The 16,927-nt window shown below is 42.5% G+C and overlaps 1 protein-coding gene across 1 annotated transcript in view; it reads left to right on the forward strand.

The window, feature by feature from the left end:
- The window catches only part of LOC310903030 (uncharacterized protein), a 277,218-nt gene that overhangs the window by 203,819 nt on the left and 56,472 nt on the right, over window positions 1–16,927 (forward strand). Inside the window, exons 5-7 of the mRNA XM_083845549.1 lie at window positions 4,406–4,502; window positions 4,739–4,870; window positions 14,910–15,141. Coding sequence (XP_083701675.1) covers window positions 4,406–4,502; window positions 4,739–4,870; window positions 14,910–14,992 — 312 coding nt within the window. The 3' untranslated portion in view covers window positions 14,993–15,141. The remainder of the gene's footprint in view (window positions 1–4,405; window positions 4,503–4,738; window positions 4,871–14,909; window positions 15,142–16,927) is intronic.

Genomic DNA, 16,927 nt, shown 5'->3' on the forward strand with positions numbered 1-16,927 from the left:
AGCACCCCTCTCTGTTTGGCAGCAGACTCGCATCTCTGGGCATGGAGAAGGCTGAAGCTGCACCCACCATGGTCTCAGCAGCAGCAGCAGTCACCTCTGCTCTGCAGCTGTGAATGGTGGTGAGTCAGGGAAAAAAGCACTGCTGGGGTTAAGGGCTCCATGCAACGACCGAGCACAGTTTTTTTGCTTGCTTTTTGAATGTTTTCTGGCTTTTTTTTTAGTACCTTTTTTTTTTTTTTTTTGTTAACTTTGCCATTTCCTAAGATGAAATATCCTGTCTATAATTGTTCACAGATTGTGATAATCATCTGCGGGCAGATGGCCCATAGTCTGTGGTCCGGCAATTGTAGGAAGGAGATAGAGAGCAGCCCTTGGTTATGTTTAGAAATATAGGAGCTGCAGTGTTGCTGTTTCTCGTGGTCCAGTATGGGCCGTAGCACATCCTGCTCGGTTATCCTCTGAGTCACCTGTGCCAGAAGATAAAAAGGAAGTCCCTGGCTATATTTAATCTGAATGTCCCCTGGTATGGGCTGGTGCTGCCCTGAGCCACCTCAGGGTACCAGGGGCTGTCAGGAAGGGCTGTGTCTGTGGTGTCACCAACCTGCCAGACACCTCACCATGCCCTGCACCTCTTGGCAGCATTGTGTGTCCTGCATGCCACTGCCCCATCCAAAGTGCAGTTCAGCTTCACATGAAATGCTCACGAAATCCTGCAATGTGCAGACCCTGTGGTTCTGGGAGCCTTCTTGGGAACGGCAGTCGGGAAATAGACATCCTGATGTACATGTGACACGTCTGGTGGCTGCAGATGTCTGTGCTGTGCTAACTGCAGTACGTCTGTGGAAAGGGGGGTTGCGTAATGTAAAAAAGCATCAGGTTTTGTTTGTGAATATAAATTCCAAACCTACCCACTGCAGAAAGTCAGTGCAAGTTATTCATGCTTCAGAAAAGAAAATAAGGTGCTGTATTTTAGCTGCCTCATTTTCTCAAAATTATTCTTAAAAATCTAAGGTTTTAATAGAAAAGCTTTTAGGGTAAGTATTTGCTATGAGGCAGCTTACTTGCAAGGTGTTTTTCCGTTTCTCCTTGGTAGATTCAGAAAATAAATGCTTTATTTTAGCCTAGCATTTGTCTGTTTGAATGTAATTGTGATGCAAAAACTTAGCAATAAACACCTTCACCTTAGGGAAAGCTGGTTAACAATTTCATTGCATTTTTATGTTTGAATAATGATGCTTTAATATATCTTTTCTCAACTGTAATTTCCACCACCCTTAAAAGAACAACTTGGCTTCACAGTGCATGAATTCTAAGCTAAAAAAGAGACAAATTAGGACAAAGCCTGTTGGCAGTAGAGAATGGGCAGCAGGACAAGACGGTATGACTAAATAATACTGTTCAAAGCAGCAAGGTTTTCAGCCTGAGATTTAGAAGGCTTTCTGTCTTAATTCTGTTCAAAACTGTTTAATTACAGCTTCTGTGGGGCTTATTGGTATGTGTTAGGCTGCAGGATATGGTCTGGGTTCCCAGGTCATGGCTCATGGAGCTGCCTATGGTTGTGTGGCTCTGCAGAAATACTGGAGATATGCACATGTAAAAATGGTGTACCGGGCACTGTATCAGTCTTTACTGGTCTGAAAAAAATAAAATAAATATGCATTTGTCAGATCTTGATGAGGAAATTGCATGAGTTACTTCTTGACTTGCTGCTCCCTGAAATGCAGAACTAAATTTTGATGACAGCTTTTTTTCTAATGGCACCAAGGTTCACTTGTAATGTCAGAAGCTGATATGAGGGCAGTGCGTATGTAACATGATCCCCTCTGGTCCTTGGTACAGTGAGTGTGGTGCTCTGGCATTATGTTTTTCCATTTTGTCTGTACATTTCTAGCTCTGATAGCCTGCAAAACTTTCTTTGCAAATCTTCATTAGTTAGTTCACATGAGATGTGGGTAAGGAAAGAAAGAAGGGAGATTGAATCCTGGTCCTTCAATCCTACTTACAACCCTTTTCTCTTTCTTAAATCACCATTTCTGTATGAAAAATGATTTGGCAATGAAATATTATGGTGTAAATTGCGAGAGGAAGATTAATACATCTCCCATCTTGACAAGTTTTCCCACTGTGTCATTAATATTGAGACCTTAAGTTTAGCTTGTTTTTAGCAGCTTGATATTAACTCAAAGAAACATGGGGTTAGTTTCATTTGATGCACACGCTCATAGACTGTTCTTTCGTGCAGGTTTAGTTAGATTTATTTATCTCCATTTTAACAAAATTAACTGTGTATCAAGTGATCACCTGTCACATACTTACAGAACTCCCACAATTTAGTAGTTGCTAAAATGAAGAACAGGACAAAGCACTATGTGAGTGTTAGGAGACAGTGCAGTCTTACAAAGCTTGCCTGTGCAAGACAGAAGTGGGATAAAGGCAAGGGGAAAATGTATTCCCCAAGATTTATATTTGAAAATTGAACACAAAAGATGAAGGGCCTGGGATCATTTTCTCTTCTAGAGGGAATGTCCTTTTTGAGGGTTAAGGTGCAAGCTGTTTCTTCATCTCTAGCAGTGGTCTTTGCCTCCCACCCACTAAGAGAAGAAAGTGCCCTGCGACACTGTGCAGACCTTTGGTGAAGTTGCCTCTTTCAGTTGCACTTCAGGAAGCCTTTTCTTGTTCCAGCTTGTGAGGCTCTTGGGTAGTCTCATTGGAGCTGCTATTTCCAGCCTCATTGTCCACCTCTGGTGTGGTACCTGAGCCGGGACCCTCTGTACGGCAGAGACCACAGGAGCGCGTGTCCCCCTGTTGCAGACACTGTATTGTTTAGCGGAGAGTGGAAGGGGAGACAAAAAGCCCTGTAATTGCAAAGGCTTATGATGTGTGCTGTGTGATAACCTTGAATCCGTGATTTCTTTTCATCTCTGCAGATACATATTTGTATCTAAGCCCATCCTTTCAAGCTCCTCTCACTTGACTGATCATTTCTTGGTATCCCAGGAGAAGGGGGTCATCAGGGCACGGAGGAGGAGCCAAAATAGCAATATTATACATCACATAAACACTTTAAGAATTGGTAAACGAATGCAACGTGCTTTGCTCCAATACTTATCAAACAGAAAGAGGAATCTGTCTCGGCATGCTGTAGGGTGATCATTAATTTTTAATAGTGTTAATGTTTATTAGTGACAGATGATTGACTTTAAGTGCCTTATGAATAATAAATAAATGATGTGGATTTTGGGCATCTGCCTCAGATTTGTATGCAAAGCCAGTGGGACTAACCTTTGCAGTTTTAGAGGAGCGTAGCTTTGATTCCTGGACATATGCTGTGACACAAGCTGTAAGACTTCTCAGATTTTTAGCTCCGATAAACCTGAAAGGCCTCTCTGGCCTCTTTGTGAGACCACATCGATTGTTCGGTGGCTTTAGGATGACAGGGAAGCTCCTTGCAGCTCTTTTGGCTAATGTGGGACTGCTGGAAGGTGCATTATTCACTCTGAGGCTCTGCTGGATTTCATAACACTTAAACACCTGTGTCCATCAAACAGAACACACAGGATCTCAGCTAGAGCTGTTCTTGACTTTGTAATTTCATTGACTGACAGTTTAATATCTATTTATTTTCACATCTGACTCCAGTAGAGACAGGCTGGCATCCTGAATGTCAGGATATTATGCTGACAACTGTGTTTTTTCATTACTATAGGAAAAAAGAAAAAGAAAAAAAAAAGATTCTTCATAAGTGGAGAGGTTCTTTTCAAGCACAGCAACCATAATAAAGACCAAATTATACTTCATATAAAATTGGTAGTAACTAGTGATAAGCACATATTTATGTGTACGTATTTATATAGGAACAAGGGCATATGGTTTTCGACTTTCTAGTAATCTGTTTCTTACTTTTATACTGTGAAATACTATTTAATTATATTGTTTAAAAAAAGGGAATAACTGTCTTTACCACGGACTCTCGTAAACTATCTTTGCTAAAATGAAATGTTTAAAATCAGTTTATTTTGATCCAATTTTGTTTGCTTTCTAAACAGAAACAAGTGGTTTATCCCAACTAAGTTCTACAGTATTGAAACTATTTAAGAGAACACTTCAAGAAGAGAAAAGAGAAATGTGCATGTTTCAGCGAGGCTGTACTGATATTTAGAGAAAAGAGCGTAAATTTGCTTCCATATTGGGTACTGGCCAAGTCGCTGATGATTCTGTAATAATGTTCTCCAGATGTGGGGCAGTTAAACCAGACCAAAATGGCTGCTGCTAACTTGCTGCCATTCAGCGCATGCTATATAAACAGAAAATTTGTATTTAATTCCACTTTAGTTCAATGGATTGTGATTAATATTGTTATTATCCCGATTCACTTTATAGACCTGACTCTTCTGGGTTTTCTCAGAGCACAGCACTACACATCAGCCCTGGTTACATGGTGTACCTGACGGGGATATCTGATGCAGTTGCATTCCCTGAACTACTGGGTGCTCCAGCAGCGGGTAAGAAACACAACAGTGCTTAGGTAAAACATTTAGAGAGACTGAAATTAAATTCCATCCTATCCAAGAAAATATGAGAGCTCCTGCTGTCGCTGGGGAGACACGTTGGTATGGAGAGCAGGTTTCTGCATCGCACGCTCAGGTACAATTGCCCAAAGTCCACCTGAAGAGAAACTTGGGTGCTGCACATTGCTTGAGCTTGCCTCATAGTGACAGTGTGTCTTGTTTTTCCCCAGGAGCTGTCTGGGATGCAGCCACCTTATTGTCATCAGCCACCCAAATACCTTCAGAAATCAGTCTTCTGGTGGACTCTGCCTTGCTTTACCATGCCAATAAAGACATAGATGGACCCATATTGGTGATCAAAGGTAAAGAGAAGCACCATGTTGGCACATTTTGAGCATATAGCCAGCAGGGTGAGATTTTGCATGGTAGAAGCAGAGAAGATTTCTGCACAGCTAATCAAAGGGGGCAATATTTTAAGTACTGGTAAAGGCTTGGTGCTCTGCTTGCATTTACCAGTGTCAAGAGTATAGCAAGGACAAATGGGACTCTCACATGATCATAATGTTTCTATTTATATACACATAAAATAGAACAGGGTTTTAAAAGCTAATGCAATTTTCTATTATAATGATACCCTTAATAACAATATGGTTTCACTGCAGAGATATAAACAAATATAATAGAAATGAGATAATGCTATGAAATAGATGTATTATTTTTGGAATTTGAAGGACACTTGCCAGAAAACATTTACCAACTTATGCAATCCACAGCAAATGAAATAAAAACTTCGCTTCTGCTGTTGCCTGGATATAATGTATTTATTGTGCAGTTTCCTTATCGCTGTGGATTTCTAACATAATTAGTTGTTTCTGTTGTCTAGTGTACAATATCTGACCTAGAATTTACCAGAACTCACAAAACAAATGTTGAAATAGGAAAGATAATACGTTTTTTTAATTCATTGAAAGGTGCAATACTGATAGTTTGTTTCCACACTAGAGCTACCCACCAGTGTTAGATATGCTGTGATTATCTCATGTATTTTATTGAAGTCTTATGTTTAGATTTTGCATATACTTTGCTGCCAGCTGAATTGAAATGAACTGCAATATCCAATTAAAAATTATTTTTTTCTGCTTTAGGTTCCTAATGTTAAAAATATTGTGGTTGAAATAAGAGCTGACCTGAACCTAAAACACATCCTATGATCATGTTGTAACTAGCATGTGTTTATGGAAAATATTAGACTTTCCTCTTATTATTTAATCCATCCTTTCTGTCTTTTCTTCTGTTTTGGTGGCTTTTAATTTGGTTCTTTGCTGACTGTATGCTAGTTTTAATCATCTAACAGCATTTTGTCACTTAAGTGACCACGTCTTTCTCTTTCGTTATGAAATACTAAAAATAGGAGTGCATAAACAGGTTGCTGGATGATGTTTATTACTGAACTTATGCTTACCATGTCTTCACTTGTCTATGTTGTCGGAATGCAGGCAATCTGTTCTGATTCACACATGTAATGAGTTGAAGCTAGTGCAGAGCATCCCCGTACTCCTGGGGCTGTGCCTGCCTCTTGGGACTCTCATTTCCTTCCCTTCGGGGCTGTGGGATGCCTGAAGAAAGGGACCCACTGCCGGTGGGGTGGCTGGGCTGTAGCATGCATTGCCTGGGGCAGGCAGGTCCCCAGCATGGAAAGTGATGCTGCATGGTAAGAAAACATAGCATTAAAAAATGAAGGGTTGCTTGTGCCTTTGTTATCGCTGGGTGACCCCTCTGTCTTTCTGCCCAGTTGAAGGGCATCAGGTTGGGAACCTCTCTCCTCCTCCTTTTTTCCTTCTTGCTCGTGTCCTCTGTGGGCTGGCAGGGTGCAATGTGCAATGCTGCACGCTCAGCCCTGCAGCAGTAGCTGAGGCTCCGGCACGCTGGTGTGCCTTGCTGCCTGGGGAGATGGTTGCAATAGCGACACTTGAGAGAATCAATACGTCTACCTGTACTCGAGCCCCTCTGCCTTTAACGCAACAGATTTATTATTTTTTTTTTCTGGTGCTCCCAGTTGTCTTCATTTCACAGATTATCAAGGCAATATAGCACAGATGCTCTCCTTATTATAAAAAATGTGGTTAGGTATGTAAAATGTCAGTCTGGATGCTTCCCTTGCCTGTGTGATGCAGGTTTAAATCTCGGGCTGGGCATGTGATTCCAACTTGCCTTGAGCGTAATAAGGAAGTAATTACTCAGCTGTTGAGAAAGGTCCTAATATCATTACAGATAACCTGAATGTCCAGGCAATATCTGGCTATTATTTGAAATGGTTTCAAAATACATTTTTAAAAAATAATAAATGTCACATTCAAATCACATGGAAATAATACGAGTTATCGTAAAAAGTGTTATGAGATAATTCTAAATGTCAGTTTAGCATATTTTAGCCTATTGGATCTTTAAACAGAGTTGAATAACATCTTTCATGAAGTAAATGTCTTTTTGGTAAAACTGAAAGGGACAATAATATTTAAAGGTCAGTTAACATGGAGAGTTGGTTCTAGTTATTATTATTAAAGATCCAGCTGTATTAGCTTTACACAACATTACCCCACAAATCCTTATTAAAACTGTAAGAGCAAACCACATCTTTCTCTCCTTCCCTCCTTCCTGCCATGACTGCGAGATCTTTGGTTCGACTCTCTCTTTTTTGTGCAGAACAATTTCACTAGTGAATAGTGCCGGATGATCCTCGCCCTGCTGCTGCCACGGTGCATCCAAAAGAATCATACATTATAGTTGCTGTCAATGCTGTGAATGAGAGAAAAACCTCTCATTTCTACCTTACGTTTCAGCCTCTCGCGTATGATACGAGCCACCCTGCAAGCAATTGTTTAATAGTTTGGAGCTGCTTAGGAAATGGTAGTTGATTTCAATTTTATTTAAAGAAGAAGTTGCGGTGGTGTATTGTATGGCTGCTACTGCATTTAATTGAAAACAGGCAGGCTGTCTGTCTGCCCATCTAGCTGCCTGTCCATCTGTGACGAATTGGTATTAATAGCCTGCAAAATGCAGTGATTCACTGAGGCACGAGCACCCCTCCGCCCCCCCGGCATGCGCCTGCCAAGGAGCTGCTGGCAGGGAGCGCGTCCTTGTGCCGTGCCCCCTGCCCGCAGTGGGCAGCCGTGGGGGCACTGCTGGGGGCAGCCCTGCCTGCAGCCCTGTCGCCTTGCCCCGTGTTTGAGTTATGCTCTGTCTAGGTAGACTGGCCCCCAGCACCTCAGTCCCCTCCTTGCAGGAGCTGAGGAGCATAAAAGGTGGCCAGCTGACTGCGGCTAGCCATGGCTGGCTTCTCAGCGTGCTGGCAGAGGTGTGAGCTGTAGGGCAGCCCTGGTGCATGGGCAGAGGGTTTGCTCTGAGTTCGTGTGCGGGTCTGGATGTTGCTCTGTGCTGAGCCTGTTGCAAGCTGGCCTTGGACAAAGCGGTAGCGAGTTGCTGGAGCCCGGGGCTCCCTGGTGGGAAATGGCCAATGCAGCAGCCAGTCGGTAAGGTGGTGTCCGAGGAGACCCCGCTGCCTGGCAGTTCTTCTCCTAAGAAACCTCAGAAATGTATAGTGTCTATTTCCACAAAACCAGAAATGTGAAGTAACATTACATAAATGGAAGGGTTGTCAACGAGCTGCAGTTTTGGTGTGACACACCAGTGCCATTGCCTCACCTGTTAGTCATGAACGCCAGGTTTGGCGGGCAGTGCTGCCACGAGGTAGGCTCGTGGAGGTCCAAGCGTAACAGAACTGCCTGCAAACATTACCCTTTGTGTTGCGTTGTTCCTTCAGCAAATGTGTTTGGTGTTTCTTGCCTTAGGTAGGTGCTGTTCAGGAGTGCAGCAAAACGTTTGCATCTCACCTTGGAGAGGCAGGTTGCTGCTGGGTGCGGATCTGGGTCCGTGTAAGGGGCCACCGCCGGTCCCTCCTGGTGTGGACAGGCACTGCTGCAGGTGGCCAAGAGGGCTGCTGGCTGCTGCCCCGTGTGAGCATGCTGGGGACAGGAGGTGGGCACAGGTGGGAAAGGGACAGGGCAGTGTCCCGCCGGCAGCTGCAGGGTGCTCATCCACCCTCTCTCCCGCTGGTAGGCGCTCTGTGCCCTGCCCTCTGGATGTGAGGGAGAAAATGCTGTTATAGTTGAAATGCTTTTATTTGTGAAATATTAACTTTGTGTAATATATATTCAAAAGCAGATACTCATTTAAAGGTTATATTTAATATAGTGCTGCACCAGTTTTTCTATTTTATTATTATTTTCTTATACGTCTTTCCACTTTCAGAGGCAATGCTCCAGTGACTACTGCAATATAATAGCTGCTTTCTCTCTCACTACACAATTTGACAGCATTTATTCTTTCCTTCAGTGAACATAATTACTTCACATATGGAACCTGTGATAGCCTACAGGCATCTGAGAGAAACCAGAATCATACAATCTGTCCCCTTTGTGAGCTTAATTTACATTCACAAGTGTCATTTTAATAGTGCTGGCAACATGTAGGATAAAAATTACAGGTCAGCTGCAGCATGTCACAGGGAACTGTGCTTAAGTCAATAACATGGTATTATTACATTCTGGATAATTTTACAAGGTAGATCTCACAGGAGGAATTTGACCCCTATTTCTTTAGTTTTCTGCCTTTTGGTTTTCTCCATAAAGTAATTCATTTAGAAATGAATGTTGCAGAGCTGCAAACACATTGACGTAGAGGTTATTCTGTAGTAGGCGTTTTCAAGTCTGAAAGCAACACCTTTCACTTACAGTAACTTGTAGCAGCACTTACACCATACATCTGGCGTATTTTAAGATTCTTACTGGTAATTCTTGATTTTTTTTCCTGATTTGTGTAAACAAGACACCAAGGGTCATAGTCTTCTGTCTTTTAATTTCATACAGTTGACAGAAGCTTCAGCTTTCTGCAACCGATTAGTATATAGCCAGCTAAAGCAGTATCAGCCTAGGTGTTTTACAGACATTTTGTCAGAGAAAAATAGTGAGTGTCCCAGAGACATGTTGTGTGCAGAGCTATGTAGAATACATCATTTGATTTATGTTTTTATAATATCTAAAAGTAATACCTAATTTCTCAGCCTGGCATCTGTAATATAAAGTTAGGTGCAATAAGCAATCTATTAATAGATAAATAAACACTGATTATTGTTAATAAAAATCCAGTTTTAGGTACAGAGTCAAATCCAAACATAAAATCAGACTCAGTGTTACTGATTACTTTCTGTTTTTTAAAAAATCTGTACTTGACTGCAGTTTAAGTAAGTTTTCAAAGTTTGTTTGAGGGAAGTACTCAAAGTCTTGTGTAGTTTCACTGTAGTAGTCTGATGTTCAGAAAGTCCATATATGTACAGACAGGGAAAACACATCCCCAGGTGCATCCCTATGTTCAGGCATACCCACACACGCTCATTCTGAGTCATACATTCATTCACTCCCCCTGAAATTTGCATCCCTGTCTTGGTGTAAGCACTTTTACTCATTTAAGCAACACAAGGGGAAATCAATCTTTTATTTAATGATGCGTTTTCTTATCGCCAACAGTGTTGGAATTTGAGTGCAGAACACCATTTTTAATTAAAAAAAAAAAAAAAACACAAAGCATTTTGTTCCTTTGAGGAGGCTAGGCAGATCATACTTGTATGTTCATCTATTGAAAAAGTGTGACAAACCAACAGCAAGGAATTGGAATGACCTCCGTGTATTTTCTTGGTGAGCCTTCTTCTGGAGTACTCTGTCAAGTGAAAAGATGGTGAAAAAATTCAAGTAGATTTAAAATAATGGAAGGAATGATTTGAGGTCTGGGAATTGTCATTGTACAATGAGAGCCAGGTCAGTCTATTAACTCAGCTACATAAGTACTTACATCCAGTGAAGATGCCTGCTACCTGAGGACTTGGAACACGTCCCAGGATGTGAAAAATATGTATAGAAAGATCTAATGATTGCAATTAAAACTAGGAAAATGTAAAATTGGTAAGTAACACATTTTTGAGAGTGAGGTAATTAGGCATTGGGAAGGACTTCTGTTGGGACTGGTGGATGCATGGCTTTGTAGAAGATGTGCCCCACTCTAGAAGGCATGTCCTATACAGAGAGGCTGAGTACACTTGGTTTGTTCAGTCTGGAGAAGAGAAGGCTGAGAGGTGACTCCATTGCTCTCTGCGATGTCCTGAAGCAGGGAAGACCAGAGGGAAGTGCTGCTGGCCCCTGCTCCCTGGGAATTGATGACAGGACACGAGGGACAGCACAAAGCTGCACCAGGGGAGGTTCAGATTGGACACGAGGAAGGATTTCTGTAACGCGAGGATAGTCGAATGCTGGAACAGGCTTCTCAGAAATGTAGTTGATGCCCCGTGCCTGTCAGTGTTCAAGAGGCATTGGGACAGTGCCCTCAATAGTATGCTTTAACTTTGGTTAGCCCTGACGTGGTCACGCAGTTGGACTTGATGATCTTTACAGGTCCCTTCCAACTGAACAATTCTAATTCACTCAGCTGGTGGCCTGATGTTGGAGGCCAGTGGGTTCCATTTCATTGCTCCTATTTTACAGGTAAGACCGACTGTAGCTATTCCTCCAGGCCTTAGTCCTTCTGAAACTATACAGCCAAGCTCTGAAGTATTTGACCAGCCTTTGTAACTGTATATTTATTGTGTTCTTCAGAGCCTGGAATGGCAAAGTGCTTGCCTTTCTGATATTCTTTACCACAGCAGAAGGTTCCAGTTTTGTTTTCAACTCTCAGTTGCTGCAAGGCTGTAGGTTAGGAAGCAGGAGCTACAGGAGGCATGCTGGAGATATTTTTTCTTCCACTGGAGCACTCCCTCACCCCACACACCCCCTTTTAGCAACTAAATCCTGTGGCCGAGGTATACAATAGCTTATTTGCATGTATCAGTATTTTATGTGCCTGATGATCTACTGACTAAAGTGTTTTACCCATGAAATATTTGAAAGATAATAATTTTCATTCTTTATGATGATCTGATATGATCTACAGTTCAGTTGCAGATGTAATATTGTTAGTTCATCAGGAGATGTGCTAGACTGTCTTGTTCTCCCCTCCTTCAGCTTCCATCTTCCCCCTCAGCTGACATTAAGGTTTATTGCTTGGGTGATTAATGGTTCCCATATCTGGTTTTCCTATTTTGAAAGGGGGAAGAAAAAAAAAAAAGAAAGGTTTACAGGTGAGGCTTTGCAGACAGGAGAAAACCAAGTACGAGGCTCTGCCTATGAAGTGGTGGTGGCGTGCAGGCCTGTGGGCATAATCTGTCAATGTTGCTTTAGTGAAGTGAACGAATCCTTATGGTGCTACTGCCAACACACAGTTTCTCCTGTGCTAAGAAAAGCCGTGTGCTGGGCTGGGGACACAGCACCAGGCTGTGTTTGCCAGGCAGTGCGCTCTGTCCACTGCCCGCCCTCCTCCCTTGCGTGCAGCGGTGTGACGGGCAAAGAAGTCCTGAGGAGAACAGGCGGTCTTTCATACTGTGTTTTCTGAGAGATGGATAAATCTACAGATTATTTGTGTGCCGTTTTAGTTTATCACATAGAGGATGAGGCTGAACAGAATCTGCAATTAATATGAAATTTAAAAAGATGAAGTGTTTTTTTCTCCAAAGCTGACATACAATCTTCTTTCCCTTAGTTCTTCTCCTCCTCCAAAAACAAACAAACAAACAACAACAACAAAAAAAAAAACCTGCCAAGCTCTTGTTTCTGATTTGTTCATAAATACAATATCAAACACCTCCTCTGTGCCTCTGATGTACATTAGAGAGTCCGCGTGCCACTGTGCTGATTCATCTGGAGGATGCCCTGCCAGAGAGTGGCTTGGCACAGTGTGGTACAGGAGAGTAAACTGATAGTGAGAAAAGCAGAGGCAACAGCATAATTATGAAGGATTTTTCCTCCTCGTGGTTATTTATTCTTTTTTTCCATCTTTCCCTGGGTTATTTCTCTTCTCAAAATGAAAATAACCTGGCAAGAAAACAGTGTTTCCACTCCCATCATTTTTTAGGCAAGCAACATCAGGCATGTTTTTTTTTAAAGTGCTAACTGAAGGATGATTATTCACCGCTATTTTTTGTGGAAGCAAGCAGGCTTGTTAACTGTGGTGATGTTTTTAATGGTTCTATGGTGTCCCTGTGTCATTATTGCTTGATTTATCTGTGTCTAAAGGATTATTTTGTTGAAAAACTTACTATGGATCTTGTGGTTAGGGCTGACTTTATATGCGTACAAGCACTTGTGTGAAATTGTATGAAAAGAAGGGACACAACTGTTAAGATACTTCTGTTTTCGGCTTTTGACTCTGCGTTATAAAATAGAAACTGTAGCCTTGAATTTCCATGCTTTAAAGTGGCTGGCTTCAAAGAGGAATTTCATAATTAAGAGCAGCTCAGCTACAGCTCTCCTACAGCGTGCATCTGTGTACTCCCTCTCCTACAAGTTCCTGACTCACCTTCTGTCATCCCCCTGCTTCTTCCTGCGGGACTGCTGCTCGCGGCCCTCACCTCCCCACTGTCCCGCCCAGGGGATGTGTGCCGAACTCTGCCACCCCTTGCTGCCGTTGTGAGGCCAGCCACAGCCCTGCTGTCATCTGCACCGTCCTCGCCTCCTTCTCCTACCCAGTGGAAGGCACACACACACACACAGTGATGCTGGCAGCACCTGGCTACCAGCACCAAGTCTCATCCCTTCTACCAAAGTCTCATGGTCACGCTGTCCGGTGTGCTTGCTGCTGGACCGCATGTGATCAGCTGCATTGTAGGTGATTTTTAATCCTATGCTGAGCCTCTGCCTTTTGTGGGTGGCTGTCTTTGAAGGGTTATAGCCGGCATGCCAGTGTGGTGGTAGCGCAGTTGTTGAGTCTGCGGTGTCAGCCCAGCACTGTGGGGATGGGGAGAAGTGGGTTTTCCCCCATTTTAGTTTAACAAAGGCATGTGGGGCTGCTGGGCTTGCAGTGGCTCAGACCTGCAGCTGCCCAGCATATCCAGCTCCTACTCTGCCCAGCTCTTTGGGAACCCAGAACCTTTTCAGCACCACATCCACAACGGCCAGTTTGTTGTATTAAATCCAGGCCAGGAGGCTGAAGTTGTATAGATAAAAGGAACAAAGTGCCTTATTCCAGGTGGCTCCCCCACGTTAAGTTGGCTGTCCAAAATCACCTCGTTCTGTGGACAGAGACTAGGGAAGGGGAAGACAGAGCACATTTTAGGGCCACTTTGGAGACCTTTAGGTGGGTTGTGGCCATTTAGTCTTCAATAAAACATGAACGCTTGCCATGGCAACCCCGGTGGCACACAGTGTGTGTGCTGCCTCTGAGGCCGTAACGCAGGCAGGCCTCTGAGACTGCCAGCGCCGTAACACAGGCAGCAGGCAGGCGATCCCTGCAGAAAGTCTCACAAACATGTAGAAGGAGACGTACAAGCAAACGGCCTTGCTTCAGGAAACATCCGTGTTTTCCCAGCGTGGATGTAGGAGGTGGCACAGCGTGCCGCCGGGTGCCGCGGCTCTGCTGATGCATGCTGCTGGAAATGGGATGGCGTGTGTGGTGGGATGGCGGCGGGGAGCCAGCACCACCCTGAGCGCCCTGCCAGGGACCCCCGTGTGTTTTCCTTAATCCCCACTTAACCTGCAGAAAGAGGCAAACTGTTTTGCAGTGCCTCTGTTCCTCAGGAGGTCTCGGGGATGTTTAACATCATCTTCTGCGGAGTTCTGTGCTGTTACCCCTAGGGCAGGCTGGGCCCCCCCACGATAAGTGGGTTTGGATCCGAAGCGCTGCTAGATCGGCCTCCTGGAAAGAGGATGCTCCGCCTGGTAAAATCCGAAACAAAATGTTTACTGAGGAAGTATTAGATTAGTCACAGATTAATTATGATTGTCAAGTATTATTCATCTGTAATAAGAGTGAATTCTTCACTCAAGATTCATAGCAAAATAACATTATTTTTCAAATAGAAGTAATTTAAATTGAAGTAAGACCTTCTAATACCACCATCTGTACAAGTAAATTACTTTCAGAGTAATTAAATATGCATATCTGGGCTGTGTACTGTACTGATGAACCAAGTTTTATGGATGCAATATGCTTATAAATCCCTTAGGTATTAAATATGAAGAATCCATGGCATTTTGCATTCATATAACCATGAATAAGAAAAAAAAAATATTTTGTCTGTTGCATAATTTGGGGGAATATAGTTTTATTAACTTTTCCTAGTTAATTAATATTTTTGCCAAATAGCAAATATGATCACCATATTTATTAGTTTGACATTTCACGGGGACTTAAAGCTCCATAAGATATTTTAACGTTGTATGTGTCTGAATTTATGATCGTGACACACTCACTTATCTTCTGCAGGTTCCCAGGAAGCAGAGCAACGCAGTGAAACTGAAATCATTATGTTGACTGAATTCGTTACCACTGGACTCGCCCCACCATGAAATAGCACTGTGCAGCCAATTGGGATTCATGGTCACAGCCCTTTATTGGATCATCAGGGTTTATAGTCCATAACAAATACAAATACAGAAAGGAACAATAACAGTATGATACATCTGACCTATTATCCCACCTCACCAGAATCTGTATCGTGAGTACCGAAATAGGACCAGCTGAATGCTTTCTGAGGGCTTTCTGTTATACAGACAAATGGGAGAGTCATGTATGAAATGGAAGCCGTGTCTCCAAATGCAGTGCTCTTGGTGCGGTCTTTAATGACTAAAAGCCATCCTTATGCATACAACATTTCGTTTGTAATTTTTTAAAATAGTGGTTTGTAGGGAACCTTGGGAGCTTTGCTTGAAGCATGTGAACACTGCAGAAATATTTGGTTAGAGAAGTAACTGAAGTCAGTTCTGCAGAGTACTTCAGAAGAAATCTGAAATCCCAGCAGATCACCCCTTTCAAAGAAGCAAACATGACTGTCTACCTGCCACCAAAATGCGAGAGCGAACTCCAGCATAAAAATACACAGTCGGCACAACCTCTGTTTGCAAGTCAGCCACTCTGTGCTACACAACATGGCTGATCCTTATGTATTTTGTCAATCTAATGTCAATTTTGTCAATCTTTGGAAACACATAGAAAGTCTCTGTAGTAGAGAGATTTAATCTACCTATGACACTTTCACAGTTATCTGTTCAGGTTAATCTTGGGAGGCTGGTAATAGATACAGGATGTTAGATCAATTCTTTCTGTACTCCGATGGTAAAATAAAAAATGGTGATCTGAAACTCAGATAAGCAAGGAATCATGAGGGCTTGATTCCTCTTCTCTAAGCCTTGTACTAGCATGTATGAACTGTCTAAGACTTGTACTAACACGCAGGAAACAGCAAGATGTGTGTCCTAAAGGTCACGTCTTTGGGAGCTGTTTATATATATTTTAGATCATATTTCATGGTAGATGGAGGTGCATGTTTATATGCTGAAGCGAACAAATAGAAATGTGTGTGCCAATTGGCAATTCTGAAGTTTTCCAAGTTTGAACAACATAATTTCTGATCTAGTATAAGGTAAGTTTGGTGAAAGATTCAGTTGAATCTGGTCTGGTCATGCACATGTATTGTACCAGAGTTAGCCACTCTCTGCATGCGCTGTCTTAATGTTTGGATCTTTTCTTTGGATGTCTTGTCACCTTTGTCTCTCTCAACCCCAGATCATGCCCAGCCTGCAGATCCTAGTGCCTCTGCTTGCTTTGTTTGCAGGCTTTCATTTTCCAGAACTACCACTGAAAGACTAAATGGTGGTGTTTTTTTTTTTTTTTAATTTTATTTTATTTTTAGCAGATTTTTCTAGCAGAGTTGAGGTTTGAAAGAAAACAAAACAGGAATTTGGATGTGGTTGTGCTGTGTGACTCCTTGGGAAACATGCTTTGGCAGATAGCTGTGTGGAATTGCTCCTAGGAGGGCTGTATATAAAAGACGTATATAGTACTCCTGAGCAGACCTGATTTCCAGATCAAGGTTTGACCCATAACAGACAATAATTGTTATTGCTTTAAGGCAGTGGAATACAAGCTGGAATTTATATAATAACATCCTTTGTACAGGAAAATATGCAAAAGAAATTCTACATATTCAAAAAAAGGAAAATTGAAAAGTGGATCTTTATTTGGTTTCTGAATGTTTGTGTGTGTGTGTGAGCAGTTTGCCATGTTCAAGTCCAGGTTTATGCTAAAACATTTTCAGATCAGCACTGTTAGGGTAATGTAGCATAATTTCCAGTAATTTGGAAACTGACCTTCCAGTGTGTTTGAAATACCACTGTGGGACAAAGATATTAAAATCTTGTCTTCCTGTGTCATGGATGCTTCGTGCTCAGGATATGGTTCTCACAGAGGCTGGAGCATTATTTTCCATACCCTTTCCCCCCCAT

Source organism: Anser anser, assembly GCF_964211835.1.
Source record: "Anser anser genome assembly, chromosome: 8".
NCBI classification, from domain to species: domain Eukaryota; kingdom Metazoa; phylum Chordata; class Aves; order Anseriformes; family Anatidae; genus Anser; species Anser anser.